The sequence below is a fragment of the Chenopodium quinoa genome, unplaced genomic scaffold (genome assembly GCF_001683475.1).
Source record: "Chenopodium quinoa cultivar QQ74 unplaced genomic scaffold, ASM168347v1, whole genome shotgun sequence".
Lineage (NCBI taxonomy): Eukaryota > Viridiplantae > Streptophyta > Magnoliopsida > Caryophyllales > Amaranthaceae > Chenopodium > Chenopodium quinoa.
The window spans coordinates 3,917,044-3,932,215 of record NW_018745170.1 but is presented as its reverse complement, the minus strand read 5'-3'; the positions used below and the strand labels follow the sequence as shown (position 1 = coordinate 3,932,215).

Below are 15,172 nucleotides of genomic sequence, written 5' to 3'. Positions count from 1 at the left end.
CAAAATTCTCTTTTTTTTTTACTTTACACTTTTTTTATGCAGCACCCCTTCTATCTATATTCTTCATTGAAGCGCGTACTCTGAAACCTCCATTAAAGCGGATTTTGAGCTTCCTCTCCTCCATTGAACCAACTTCTTAGGTAAGCTGGTTTATTTATTTATTTTTGAATCATTAAATACCAATATCACAATCTAGGGCTTATCGTTAATTTAATTATCATTATACTCAATTTAGGGTTCTTCTTAAGTGAAAATTTGAACTTTTGGTTATTATTATTCAAGTTATGAGATATTATAACGATCGATTATATTGCTAGAAATTTGCTATGTGCTATATACGTTAATATTCTTAAGCGAGAAGAATTTAATGTGATTTTTGGAGCCTCATTTGATTATTGAGCTAAATTTGGTTGCTAATGTGTTAGAGGCTGTTGTTAATAAGTATTACGTAGTATAACCCTTCATTATTAGATGGAACTATGAAAATGGACCTTTTCTCGCCCAAGGCAGCAGCCCCTCATGCCCTGGCTCAGGGGCGGGCCTAGTTGTGATTTTGATTCGTTGATATTTTGAATATGTGTTTTTGCGTACTTTGGTTACTAAAGAGCTTTCTTATAGAATGTTAATTGAATTGATTAATGAGATTCTTTTTCGGAATATCATTAGTGCATTGCCCTAACATACATTAGCCTAAGACCCTTAATTTTCTTAAAGTGCCATTGTTTGATAAATTGGGGTAATTGAGCTGTGTAGATATAATTTGTTGAGTGGTTATGTATACACTTCTGAAGGGGAAACCTTTTAATGAGTGGAACAATTTTTAATGCCTTTTGGTGTTACAGGCGAAATGGATGATTCAGCAGCAAACCAGCTTCCGGAAGTGGATTCTTTGCCTGATGGATTTGTTGAGAGTGCTCCAGACTCCATAGCTCCTGTGACACCATTGAATGAAAAGGAAAAATCATTATGTGACTACAAAGAGAATAATTCAGTGGAACCGGATAGCTCAAGTGATTTTAGCTATGATGCATCACTAAATGGGTTTGTTTCAGTTGAAGGAAAAGGTGATAAGGTGACCAAAGTTCGCACCTTTCCAGTTCCATTGTCTGAGAAGGATGGTTACGAAGCTTCTGGAGAATCTGCCAATGTTTCTGATGATGGCTGCTTTGAGCAGAGAGAAGATACGTTGGCAATCAAAGCTGAATCATCTACCTCTGCTTCAGGAGGATCTGATTTAAGAACGAGCAGTAATGAGAAAGATAAAGGTCAATCAGAAGTCCACAGCGCTGATAAATGTAATTACCTATGCAGCTATGCTTCCTGAAGATCTTTATCAGTTTCTTAGTGATGCTATTAGTTTCATGGGGCTTTGTAGATGATCTAATATACGGACCAAATGGAATTATTGCATGTTTCCTACACTTAAAAAACATGTATATTGTGAATCATAAGATATTGCCTAACCATTTATGATAATGAAACCTAAAGGTTAACAAGTGAATCATGGTAAGATGTTTATATCAATGGCTATAGTGTACACTTATTACTTGTCCTCCTTTTGTTTCTGTGCTGACATGTTGACAGTCATGAAACCTGATAATTTTTTATGTGCTGATTTTTCTGTAAGGGCTGTAGGCCCCAACAATTATTCTTTCAAAATTTTTGTTGCAAATCTAATTGTACTAACTCTGAGCTTTTGTCAGAACAAGGAGCAGTCTTGTTTCATAATGGTTTTTGCTCCTTCATTTGGGGGAAGATATAAGTAATTTAACCTTAGTGATGAATGTATGGTGCAAATACTTATAGTTTTGCAAACTGTAGTTAAGTGTATCTTATAACATGTGATTACTAGTAGGTTTAATTGGGAAGCAATAGGATAAGTAAGGTGCCTATGTCTGCAATTTTCTGCCTCTATTTAGGGTAATAGTCTCTGTGATAGCAGCCCTTATGTATATTTTTTTTACTATTGTAAGACTAACATGGTCCAGTGAGAAACTATTTGATTGGGATTTCCCCATATCTTTAAATTCTATTGAACTTTGAGATGATTTACTTGTAAAATCCTTAACAGGTCTTTCCAATATCATTTTTTTGAATATGTGAAGACATGAGGCATTGTCACATTCATAAGATGAATGTGGCAGAGGTGCATATGTTGCGTTGGTTTTGTGATCATACAAGAAAGAAGCGGTTGAGGAATTAGATAATTAGGAAGAAAGTAGGGTTTACATCTATTGAGAAATGAGAACCAGATGAGGGAGGAATTAGATGATAAAGAAGAAAGCAAGGGACTTAAAATAAGACGGAATCAAATGAGGCTCTGATAAGAAAACTTGAAGAGTGGCAAATTGATGGGATTGTGAGGGGTAGGGGAAGACATCAGATAACTTAGAGGGTGATTGAGGGTGATATAAGCTGTTTGGGGATTGAGGAAAGATATGCCATTCAATAGGGTGAAATAGAGTGATAAAATCTACGTTGAGGACATGTCATGACTTAAAATAAGATGGAATCAAATGAGGCTCCGATAAGAAAGCTTGAAGAGTGGCAAATTGATGGGATTGTGAGGGGTAGGGGAAGACATCAGATAACTTAGAGGGTGATTGAGAGTGATATAAGCCGTTTGGGGATTGAGGAAAGATATGCCATTCGATAGGGTGAAATAGAGTGATAAAATCTACGCCAAGGACATGTCATGACTATAAATATTTGTTTTTTTTTTTTTTTTTTTTTTTGGTTCTCTCTTTTTCTTTTACCTTAACTCATTGTGTTTTTGCAAACTTAAATCTTCCTATGTCAAGGTTTTTTAAAATACGTTTTAGTTGGTTTCCTTTGTTTCATCACCCCTTGTTCCTCTTTTATAAAATTTTCTCAAATTTATTTATATATTCTCTTTTTGAGTTTTCACTGTACACTGCCCTCATTTTTATTTTTAATTAATTATTTATTTTTTTTCTTGTTTTTTCATCACTTTAATTATTATCACTTTCCTTTCTATGTTCCATTTTTTGCAAATGGTTTCTTATTACGTTTCTTCTTAGTCGACTCCAAATCATTTTGGGACTAAGGCTTTGTTTTTTGTTGTTGTTGTTGTTGCTCCTTTTTGCAAAAATAATTAAAGTAAATTATAATTAAAATATGTGTTACTTCCGTTATCCATAAAAGAGCAAGTGTATTATGTTTGAATTTTATAGCGCTGTGAAATGGTTTAAAGGGATTCTAATTATTAAGGAAGCCATTATTGGAATTGAGATGTTCAAATTAAAAGATAATAACATATGAAATTTGGAAAATGGTTTTCATAGAGATTTGATTGGTGCACTTTCCCTTTTAAGGTTCTAAGTTCCAATTTGTGAGGCCTTTGTTTAGCTGGAGTCAAGTTTTTTAGCTTGTAAGCATAGCTTGACATTTCTCAATTTTGTGGATAAGCTTAAGGGCCCAAGATTTTTTTCCCCTTTACCTTACCCTCCTTTTGTATTTTGGTGTCACTCCCTGTCTCACAGTCTCACTTGCCCCTTGGTGCTATAATATGATTAAATTAAAATAATAATAAATCTAAGGTTAAGGAAATCAAGCTTAGTTTTAATAGAAGTTTATACTCGTTAGTTTACCTAAATTCACTCGTGGGGGGGAAAGCTGCTGGCATTGAGAGAGAGTAGTATGTTTTCTTTCTGACTACTGACATTATCTTAGGAGTTGTCACGGAAGGGAGCATGAGAGTTGTGTTTAGGCTCATTACCTGAATATGTAGCAGTCACTCAGTTCTACCTTTTCTTCCCCATGAATATTCTCCTGTTTATTGATTGTTGCATCTTCACACACTGGCTAGCTTGAAGTGTGAGTTCCTGAACCACCTGCCATTTTTCTTTTGTGAAATGGGCTTATATTGAACTATTTTTCTATAGATCTGCCTTAAGTTCAAGTGTTGTTGTTCTTCAGCATATCTAGGGGGATCAGATGTACCAAATAATTCAAAAGAAGCACAGTCATCTGAGAATCTGAAAAACCGAAAGGTAAATATTGTGTATATAAGCTTATCTTGAACTTGCTAATAAATATTGTTCATCACTTTGTTGTATCGGTGTTATGTGAGCAAATCCTGTTCATTTCTGCTCCCCCTTCCTCATCCCCCTTTATTTTGAAGTTTCTGATGCACAGTAGAGACTGAAATGCAATGCTTAATATTTTTTATTTTTATGAAGCATCACGAAGTGAGGCCACTCCGTGTTGGACCTCATCATCATATACTTTTGTCCAATTTTCCCTGTGAAAGGGATAGGTTAGCTTATAATCTACCTCAACCTAATGGGACTAGCATGGCATAGGAAAGGCTTTGAATTTGTGACATAGGGACGTGCATTCCTTATGCAATATGAACCATGGATGCAAATCTAATTGCCCTCAGCTATGAGAACAGAAGCAGCAGCAGCTTGTTAATCATCTTTACACACCTTTGATCCTTTGTCCTAAATATTTTTGACTTAGTTTAAGAGAGCATGATCTAAGTGTGCTTAACAAGCGCTCATGTGTTTATGCAGCTGCATTTGGAACTAGTAGGGTTCTCTTGTGATGTGAACTTATTACTGATTTCTTGCCTAATGACTTGGGTTTAAATAGGAGACAAATTAGGACTAGAGTGGTATTGCATATCGAGACTGCCTCTTACCTCCTTTTTGTTGTCTCATCGGTTGCTTCTCCTTTTGATGTAAAGCAAATATGGGCAATATTCTACCTGGAAGGAGTTGTTTAGCTTAGTGGCAGCATCCATGTGCATAGAAATTTCTCTTTTTGACGGTGTTGGTACTTGTTTATGAATACATTCCTTATCCATCTACTTTTAGATTTCATGCATCAGACCCAGGATATGTTCTACTTTGCTAAGTTTGAGGATCTCTCTTTGATTTTTAATAAAGGTTAATATTTAACTAATGCCAAATTTGAGTTATGACCTTGAAGAATAATCAATAACACACTTTAAATCTTGGGTCAGCTTCACTTGCGTCAAATAACCTAGTAACCTACCTTGTAGGAAGGACTGCCAACAAGATGACTCACATCACTGGCATAAGCTAAACCAATACATATGCAGCCTCAGTGTTTAATATTTGCTGCAAATGAGCAAACAACGATAGCACTAAGCCATTACACAACAACTGATTAGGAATCCTAGCTTTCTAGTTGATAAGTGTAACCAACTTTTTAGCCCTGGAGATCTGCAACATTCATTATATTCAGTATCATTCACTTTTTGTTCAACAGTGGAGAGCTTAATCCAGAATATCTTTTCTCTTAATCTTGTGAATTAGCATTAGTCATAGGAGACTCACCTCTACACTTATTCAATCATTCCAGCTCAAGTGACATTCCTTCAGCAGTTCGAAATTAAAAATTCCATACCATGATTCCTAGCAGGTGTTGCTGGTGTGCTGCTGTAAGACAAAAGAGCAGGTTTTTCTTATATATTCTTTTTGACTTTAGCATTCCCGTGCGATGTTGTGGTGGATTTTGATGGTGTGTATGAGGCTATGTCATATGAATCTTCATCATAATTATAAAGCTTAGATGAAGGAATTTTTATTGAGAAATTGCTAAGTATTTTACATGTAACGTGTTATGCTTGTCTTCATCTGTAATTCTATCTGTTATACAGCTTTGATAATTTCTCAACAATTGTTCGAAGATTTTAATTATATTGTTGCTACAGGAACCACCTGAAGGGAGGCGTAAAAGTTCAAAGCAAACCTTCAAAACCGAGCAGGAATTTCTGGAGTTCACTTTAAAGTATAAACAAGTTCTTACAGAGAGAGATGCAGGTAAATATGGGGAATAAATTCGAGGCTGCTCCACCAAAGCCATTTTAGATAGGATTCCCAACTTGATTTTCTTTGAAAAGCCATTTCATTTCTTGTGTTATGAATCATACTACAATATTCTATATGGACTGTTTATGTTTCTGCATCAGCCGTTAAACTCTATCATCAAAGTCAATATGTTTGGTGTACTGGTAAACTTCATATAATCGAAAGTCTTAAATATATTCTAGCCACCACAATCAACAAATGTTAAGCAATTCAGATCTCTTCTGGTAACATAATGTGGTGCAAAAAGGTATAGTATTAGGTATAATCTAAAATTTATATTCCCAAATTCTAATACTGTAAGGGTGAAGTGAAACTTTACCAATTTGTCAATTTCCACAATGATGGCTAAGAAGTGTGACGTTGCACCTGCAAGATGCTGCTTTCACGGCACACTGTGGTTGCTTATGCAAGTCCACAACTGCAATTTTTTCCCGTGGAAATTGTTTTCATTGACGGGATATGAATACCATATGGGGGGATTTCTAGTTTTGTGTGGCCTGTTTATTCAACTGAGGCTGAGGCTCCAATCTTTCCAGTTCTTTTTCCCTACTACAATCTAGGAAAAGAAGGAAATATAAGTAGGTCATGTAGTATAATACATGCCCAAGCGCAGCAGAATATCATATAGGAAGAATTGGACATATATGTTTGTCTTAAGTGAAACATTTGTTAATAGTTGCAACAGACTGAATGAAATGCTGTGGTTTCCTATTGTCTAGTCCTTTTTTTATTTTTAGAGTTTGAAATCACTTGGTATGACATCTAGTCCTTTATTTTTCTTGAAATGCAAATATTGATCAACCATTTTCTTGTTGTAGCTATTGCTGTTCGAGACAAGCTTGAGTCATTGTGTAGGGAGTTACAACGTCAGAATAAGATGTTAATGGTATACAACTTTCTTACCTCCATCTGTTGGTTTTCAATATACATCTTGTGAATGTGAGTGAATGGTGTTTAAGCAATGATATTTGACATTATATGCGAAATGTATAAATGAGATGATTTTTTTGCTACATTTTGTTTCCATTCAGCATTACATTTGCTCGTCTTTACACCTTTTTTATTTTTATTTAAAAAAAAAAAAAAAAAAAACCTAGAAAATTGAGCAAAAGCATTTATTAAGGCTCATTTTGGTTCAAGAACCTAGCTTATGACCTCAAGCCCATAGACTCATATCAAGGCAGTTCCATCATATAATGGCTATTAAAATTTTTAAGGTAAATTTGTCAAGAACCCTTTTAAAGCAACTTTTTTGTCGGAAAAAACCTTTTAAATTTTTTTTGGTAGCTAAAAACGTTAGTGTAAACTTTTTTTAGTCAGAGACGGTGTAACCCCAATTTCGGAAATTGACTAACCTATTTCCGACGTTGACTTGGGGTGTGCAGGTCACATGACCTTTTTTTTCTTTCTATTTCCACCCTCTTCCCTCCATTAAAACCTGCTCCCTCTAATTTCTTCCCCGTTTTCTCATTCCCTTGCAATTGAATATCGAAATCAGCCCTAAGGTAGTTAGTTTTTGCGATTAAAGACTTTCCCAACTGAATTCAACCAAGGTAATTTCTAAATTCCTGTGTAATCTGTGCTTAATTCATTGAATTGAAGGTTTTTGAAAATTAAGGGTTTCTTCCCCAAATAATAAAATTTATATCAGTCTCTATGGCTGAGAATTGCTCTTTGAGTGCGACTGGTATTGGTGAGTACCACAGTGGAGTTAATGCGAGGAAGCGGAAGCCAAAAAAAAAGTTGTCTTTGAGAAAGAGGACCTACAAGGTGAAGTTGGTGCTTTGCTGGTTGTTGGGTAGATGGTAAATGATAATCTTCCTATTATTGAATTAGAAGTAGCTTTCAAGATTTGGAAATTCTTGTACTATGTTAGGGGTGGAGATTGTTCTAAGAGCATAAATCACTACCTTTGGAGTTTCTTTTGTGCATTTGGAGAAGCTCAGTATTTGAACTGTACATTGATCATGGATCTGAGCATGTCTATCATCTGTGTACACGAAAATGGATCAAAGTGAGGAAGGGAAAGATTTTCGATTCTACTTTGATTTTGTGCATCTGAAAGAGGAAGCCTCAGTATTGGACCAGCTCCAGTTTTGGACTGATTGGAATTAGTGGCTGAGGAAAGAGAGTGAAAAGGGTGGAAATTGTAAAAATAAGGTCATGTGACCTGTGTACCACAAGTCAAGGCTGGAAATCAATTGGTCAACGTCTGAAAGTGGGGTTAGGCTGTCTCTTACAAAAATTTTTACTTTTAAGGTTTTAACTTACCAAAAAAATTTTAAATCGTTTTTTTTTTTTTTTTTTTTTAACAAGAAGTTGCTCTAAAAGGTTTCTTCTAACAAAATTTCCAATTATTAAACTTGTTTTTCTAAGAAGACGTTCCATGGTGTGCTATAAATTCACTTTGTGAAGTACTTTGTTTTATTTAATTGCTATGTTTGGACTTTCATGCTTGCCAATGCATACATTCAATATTCAACATTTTTAATAATCAATATCTAAAAATTATAAAAAGTTGATATTTTGAAAATATACATTGACACAAAGCTTTCAAGAATCCACGACTGTTTTTATTGTTTCAATTAGCTTTGTTTAAATCAACAAAAACTGTCATTGTAATATATGTGAATGGTATAAAAGTTGTTTTTTTTTTAAAAAAAAAACGATGGATGTATGACATATATTGTTATGTTATTGCTTGAGTTTTAGAAGTATTCCCATAAATCATTATGAATATGTCTTTATTATAGTGTAATTTGAATTAAAATAGAACTTTTTTTTGGATGGAACAAGTAATTTTGCATCCCAAAAGTACCCTGCAATTGGTGTTTATGAAATTTGAACTTTTTTTTCCCCTGTTAAAAAGTGTTAATCACTATGTTTCAAACTGACGTTATGTTTTAATGTTTTATAAGTATATGTTAACTTTCTGTGTATCTGAAATCTGAATCTAGACACTAACTTTCTAAACTCGTGGGATTGATTATTGATATAAACTCTTAAGATCTGAAGAAATATGATACTTGTATGCACTCATTGTTCTCACATGAGACTTAATGTAATCATTACAAGAATTGATGGTTTATATGCAGGATGAATTTAAAAGAGTATCAGAGGAAGGGCAGAATTTGAGATCAGATTTATCTACCAAGTTCGAGGATGCTATAAAGGTTTATATTTGACAATTATCCTATAAAGTTGATTACTTTCTAATCTGTCTCTTTTTGTCTTCTTGATTGAAATCTAGACACTATTCATAACTAAAGAGAATCTTCTAAATTCCTTCCAAAACAGATAAAACAAAGTCATGTGATTTCTTGTTTGATTCTTCTCAATGGGTACGTTACGAATATCAAACATGACATGAGAGCTATTAAAAGCTAAAATGTGCATTGGAAAATGTGCCAAATGGAATTAAAAGAGATCTTAGAGATGGATTGGACATTTTTATTGGATTCGATAATTTTCATTTTGCAAAAAATTTCGAGGGAGTATTTTAATTGTTACCCTTTAGGCCGTTATTTCATCTTATTTCTAGAAAAAAGTAAGTTTTATCATGAAAAACAAATTCAAATAGGTTTAGGGTTAATGAGGGCTACCCAAGTTTAGTTTACAACTAATATAAATTGTAAGTTCATTAAAGTTGCTCATATAAGTGAATAGAAGGCACCCTTAATGTCCTAGTTAAAATTCTTGGATAGCTTTAAGCATGATGAATTTGAATTTGAATAGTTAAGGATAATCATGATACTAAGCCTTTATACTTTATATTCATAATATCTTATTAAACGTGGCCTATTATATAGGGGTGGAGGGAGTAATGTAGAGAAGAGTGGGAGAACCTGGTGAAATCTATCGCTTGGATGGAACATGGGAGAAGAGATCCCATGCTGCAGAGATATCTCAGATGATTACTTAATTATTAAGGCACTAAGCTCATGTATAGTCTCATATGGATCACCCCTAGCTGGAAAACACTGCCCTAACTAGAAACATCAACTATCTTACATAGACCATCTCTGAAACTAACTAAATTGATCCTCAGGGTGGCCAGTACTCTAGTAATTAATATAGAAGCTTTAGAGGAAGATATAATCAAGTTCATAGGGAAATTTTTATTCGAAGTTCTGGAAACCATGTGGTATGTCTGCCCCCCCTCCCCCCCCCCCCCCCCCCACAGCACTCTCATAAGGCAAAGAAGCTGCTGTCATACAATGCTTATATGGAAATCACGTGGTAAATCTGGTTTGAACAGAACTGTTGTGTAGTAATATATTGTGGGAAAAAAGTAATCTAGCATCATTTCATCTCATGTACCCCCCAACAACACTCTCATAAGGCAAAGAAGCTGCTGTCATACAATGCTTATATGGAAATCACGTGGTAAATCTGGTTTGAACAGAACTGTTGTGTAGTAATATATTGTGGGAAAAAAGTAATCTAGCATCATTTCATCTCATGTACTGGACTCATGGCTGATACAGCCAAAGTGAGAGCTCCTTTAGAGTATGGCTGTTCCCCTGAATGTGCTGAATGAGGTTGCCTTGCTAGACTTTGGTAGATACAAACCATGTTCACCTATATTAAGGGACATGCCATAGAGCATAGGTGGAAAGGGAAAACACCAGCTTTGGCCAATGTATTTTTATTGGCTTGGCTTCATGCTACTTGCAGTTTCAAACAACTTTAACATGATCTGTGTTATTTAGGCAAGTCCAGTGCTCATTTAAAGGAGCTGTGGTCTTCAGAAGTATGGACAGTTTGCCCCTACATGCAACCCATCCTATACTCTTATACTAATCTTTTGAAATTCACTTCTGAAATATCCTTGCTATTTATCCCTTTGGTAATATTGGTACTCTGGTGCTAATGATAAGATATGGTTTAAGAACTTGAAAGCACCCTTAACTAGGAGAGCAACCTTTGTCTTTGTCAACTTCTGAATCACCTAGTAATTGTAATTTATGACTTGGTCAGAGAGGGTGTGATTTAATCATTTATTTTTTTTATTTTGCCTTGAGCAATTCATCATGACATTTTACATTGAGGAAAAAAATCTGTAATGATTTGGCTGAGCTCTCAATTTGTGGGGGATGTTTCTTTATTGGAGACTCTAGATTGGAGCTTTTTTATGGTGTCTTCTCCTGTACCCTGGGAGGTGCAATATGCAAATTGATAAAACGCAATCTTCTTTGGGAACCAATAGTCTTGTTCTAAAAATAAATAAATAAAAAAAAAAAAAATAGAAAAGAAGGCTTTTCTGTGCACAATCTGCTTGGACAGGCTCAATACTTGTATACGTATAACAACTTCCAAACCTAGATAATTATTGAGTGTATATCCTATGATATGCCCCCAAATCATTTTGGGACTAAGGCTTTGTTGTTGTTGTATATCCTATGATATGTCTTGTGCTATTGTACTTGCAAGATTGGGAGCCATATGCTCTTGCATTATGGTTTGGCTTCATTTAGGGGCTTTAGCTATCTCTGATTATGTGGTTGGAAGAATGTTGGGATCTTTAGTAGTAGCTATTCCAGCCGCGTGCTGCTTTATGGGTTAAGTTGTAGGTATCTCTGGGCTTGGGTTTTATTGATATTCAACATGATTGACCCATAGTTTTTTTCCACTAGTTCCAGGAGGATTCGTAACTTTCTTTGTATGTACATGTATTTTATAATTAGAGAAGCTTACAAAATACTATCTGTACCCTTCTCTCCTAAAGGAAGCAGATATAGATCCTTAAAATGCTGCCAGATGATTATCAATTCCGTTCCAAAGGACTTAAATCACCTGTTATGATACTCATCATGCATTTTTCATATGCTTATAAAGACGAGTATATTTCTTGTAGCGCATGTGCGTTTTTCTTTTGTATTCTATCACCTGAGTTGGATTATATCCACAGGCTATTGATTTATTAAACGTTTTTACTTAATGTGATGGTAAAATAGATTGGCTCTAATGGTAATCATTCAGTATATTTCAAAAATTAACATTTTCTAATGGAGGAATATTCCTTCTATGAGGTGCAACTGATGCTGCTTTTTTATTGTTCCATCTGATCATATCTGATATTTAATGTGCTTGTTGTAGGATGTGAGTGTCAGGCTAGAAGAGCAGAAAGGAGAATGCATTTCTCAGCTGAAGGAGAATGAAATGTAAGTTGTGAAAAACCATGTGATCCTATTATCAGTCAAAAAATATATTTCTATGCAGAAAGGTGATGTACATAATGCAGAAAATGAAATTGATTAGTGTCCCCTAAATTTTTCTAAAAAAAAAAAGCTGTAAAATTAGCCTTCTGGTCTTGCTTTTCACCTCGATTACCTACTTCCTACTTCATTCCCCAATGACAACAATGTCTGCATTCCTGCATTGATTTCCACCCACTTCCTTTTTCCCTTTGATCCCCTTGCCTCTTTCCTTGTAAAAGGTTATATCAACTGTATTCAATTTAAGATGTCTACAGCTTCAGGTTTCCTCATCGTAGAAGAGACACATTTCCAACTTCACATAATAAAAATATTGACAAAATCCCTCTCTGATTTTTCCCTCTCTTTTTACAATTTTTCTACAAATATGTGTTTCTAGATAATTAAAGATGATTGTTGAAGTGTTGGGTGAGGATTCCATTCCTTTGTAAGAGTGTAAGCATCCAATATGAGTACTTGAGGCAGATGAAGAGTCATTGTAAATTTGTAACATTGCTCCTACTTATGCATACATATCTAAAAGGAAATTTTCATTATCCTTGTGCCCATTTTGCAACTTAGAAGTAGTTGCAAAATTGCATGAAGACTCTTGAATCCATGCATCCTAATTTCCTTTTTACCTATTTAAACTTCTTATACTGTTATTGTATTCTGGTGATCAAATATGGCTACATTTTTCTTTTTTCTTTTTTCTTTTCTTTTTTTTTTCTTTTTTTTTTTTTTTTTTTGGTAAGATCTGCTTACTAGCCCTCTTTTTCTTTTTGGGGAGTGAAGTTCCTGTTCATTGAGAATATGTTGCTCTGGACAAATGGAGTGTTAACATGTTTTCTTAACCTATTATATGTTGGTAGTGTATTAGAACATATACATATGTTAGAATCAATTATTCTCTGTTGTATTAGTTTTTAAAACTCTGTCCTTTGCATCTTTGCATGTGCCCTTGGGATTTAGGCTGAGAGACAAATTGAAGCAGCTTGCTGAACATTACACTCAGTGTCAACAACAATATGCCCAGGAGGTACCATATGGCATATTTTATGGTTAATGATCTGTATATAAATCATGTGGAAATCTTTACTTTAAGTAATTGGAACTTCCTTTGATCCTGTGGCATTTGGTGATATTGCTGTGCAGCTGAAGCAAAAATCACTAGAGCTTAAGATTGCCGAACTGAAAGTTGAGCAAAATGAGGAAAAAGTGGCACATGAACAGGCTCAAATAAAGGTATATGCCGAGAAAATATCACAGCTTTTGGAAACTGAAAAAAGTCTACGTCAACAATTAACAGCCGACGGGGAAAAATTTCAACAATTTCAAGTGAGTATCACTCTCAACTTTCATGGGAAAAATACCCTTTTTGTTGACATTTATGTAATTGAGATGCATTTAAATTTTGTAGACCCTATTTAATTAGGTGCAACACGTTAATCTATCTGATAGAAAGTAAATGACTTTCTTTGCAGGATGCACTGCTGAAAAGCAATGAGGTTTTTGAAACATTTAAGCAAGAGATTGAAAAGGTAATTCTATAATCTCACTGTTGCATATAATATTGAAAACCATGGCCTGTGTCAGAACTTATAACGTCGTTAACATTTATTTCTAATGATTATGAGGCTTCCTCATCAGATTCCTGCTTTCTGTTGTGTTTAAAATCAGATGTCCAAATTGACAAAAGACCTGAAAAAGGAAAATACTTTCTTGAAGAGCAAATGTGAGAAATCAGATTTTACTCTTATAGAACTCGTCGAAGAGGTAAACCCTTCTGCCCCGTATCTTTATATATGGATCTCTTAACTTGCATGCATTCAGTTAGAACCATAGGTACGCCTTCTTATGAAGGGGGTGATCTTAAGAAAGATGGATGTTGATTAAAATTATCTTTGTAAGGTGTCTATGAGGACCTTGACCTCTTTTATCTGATAAAATTTTTTTTGGAAAATTGGCTAAAAATAATCTCAACTATAAACGGTGTGTGCAAAATAATACAACCTCAAATATTTGCTATCAGAAGTATAATCTTTCTCCTCCATCCCTTACGATCCAATGCCTCATCCTCATACAAATCCATATGCTTCATATCCTTCCTAACTCCTTCCAATCAAGTCATTTTTGGTCTCCCTCTCCCTCGTTTTACCCCTCCATGGTCCCACTCTTCCACTCTTCGTACCGGTGCACCCTCGGATCTCCGTCTTACATGCCCAAACCAACGCAAGCGATTTTCCCTTAGTTTGTCGGCAATGCCTGCAGCACCTACTTTCTTGCGAATAACCTCATTTCTTATTCTATCTTTTAGAGTGTTCCGCACATCCACCTTAACATATGCACTTCCATAAAGTGACTACTGATCCAATTAATAACCTCATTTCCGTAAAGTGACTACTGATCCAATTAATAAAATTTAATTGTCATGGTCTCTTACTCCAGTATTTTTATTTTCAATTGGCTTTTGGATGCAATTTTGTGAGAATGCATTATTTTCTACAAATTCCTTACTTGAAAAGAAAGCATGAATTCCTCTTCTTAAGAACCATGGTAGCTGATCAGAATATTTTACATTGATTTAATGGCCCCAAATAAAGTTCAGTTTGTATCTTGATACCCTTCAATCTATCCTGGACCTTCTCTTAGTTATAGACTTATCTCTTACAGGATACCTGGGTGTTTCACACTTGTGTTTGTTTGATAATAGCTGCAACCCTGCAAAACCTAGGAAAATTATATGTAGTATCAAACCATCAATTAATCTCCCTGTTATGTCAGACACACTTTGGCTATTTGATACTTCATGTTTGAAATTATTTTGTACTTAATGCATGGATTGAATTTCACTCTTTTCCAAATTCTGGAAGCTGTATTGTGAATGATGTTTAGCAGTATACAATGCCTTAAGAAATTATGCTATGGAACTATTTCATCTTTTGGTTATAGCTAATGAAATTTTGCAGTATGGAATTTCCTGGATTGCATTTCGTATTCCTTAGAGATGTACTGTAGAATGCTTTGCCATTATACCTTAATACGTCTATATGCAGATCTTCATGTTACCGATTTTTACTCATTTGACTCTCTAAGTTTTCATCTTCTGGTAAT

The 15,172-nt window shown here is 34.7% G+C and overlaps 1 protein-coding gene across 1 annotated transcript in view; it reads left to right on the top strand.

Annotated features, from left to right (window-relative positions):
• LOC110710183 (beta-taxilin-like) overlaps positions 1-15,172 on the top strand; it is a 15,653-nt gene continuing 481 nt past the window's right edge. The window contains exons 1-11 of the mRNA XM_021888446.1: positions 1-140; positions 843-1,295; positions 3,940-4,013; positions 5,705-5,813; positions 6,680-6,747; positions 8,957-9,034; positions 11,961-12,025; positions 13,031-13,097; positions 13,214-13,396; positions 13,543-13,599; positions 13,739-13,834. Coding sequence (XP_021744138.1) covers positions 848-1,295; positions 3,940-4,013; positions 5,705-5,813; positions 6,680-6,747; positions 8,957-9,034; positions 11,961-12,025; positions 13,031-13,097; positions 13,214-13,396; positions 13,543-13,599; positions 13,739-13,834 — 1,245 coding nt within the window. The 5' untranslated portion in view covers positions 1-140; positions 843-847. The remainder of the gene's footprint in view (positions 141-842; positions 1,296-3,939; positions 4,014-5,704; positions 5,814-6,679; positions 6,748-8,956; positions 9,035-11,960; positions 12,026-13,030; positions 13,098-13,213; positions 13,397-13,542; positions 13,600-13,738; positions 13,835-15,172) is intronic.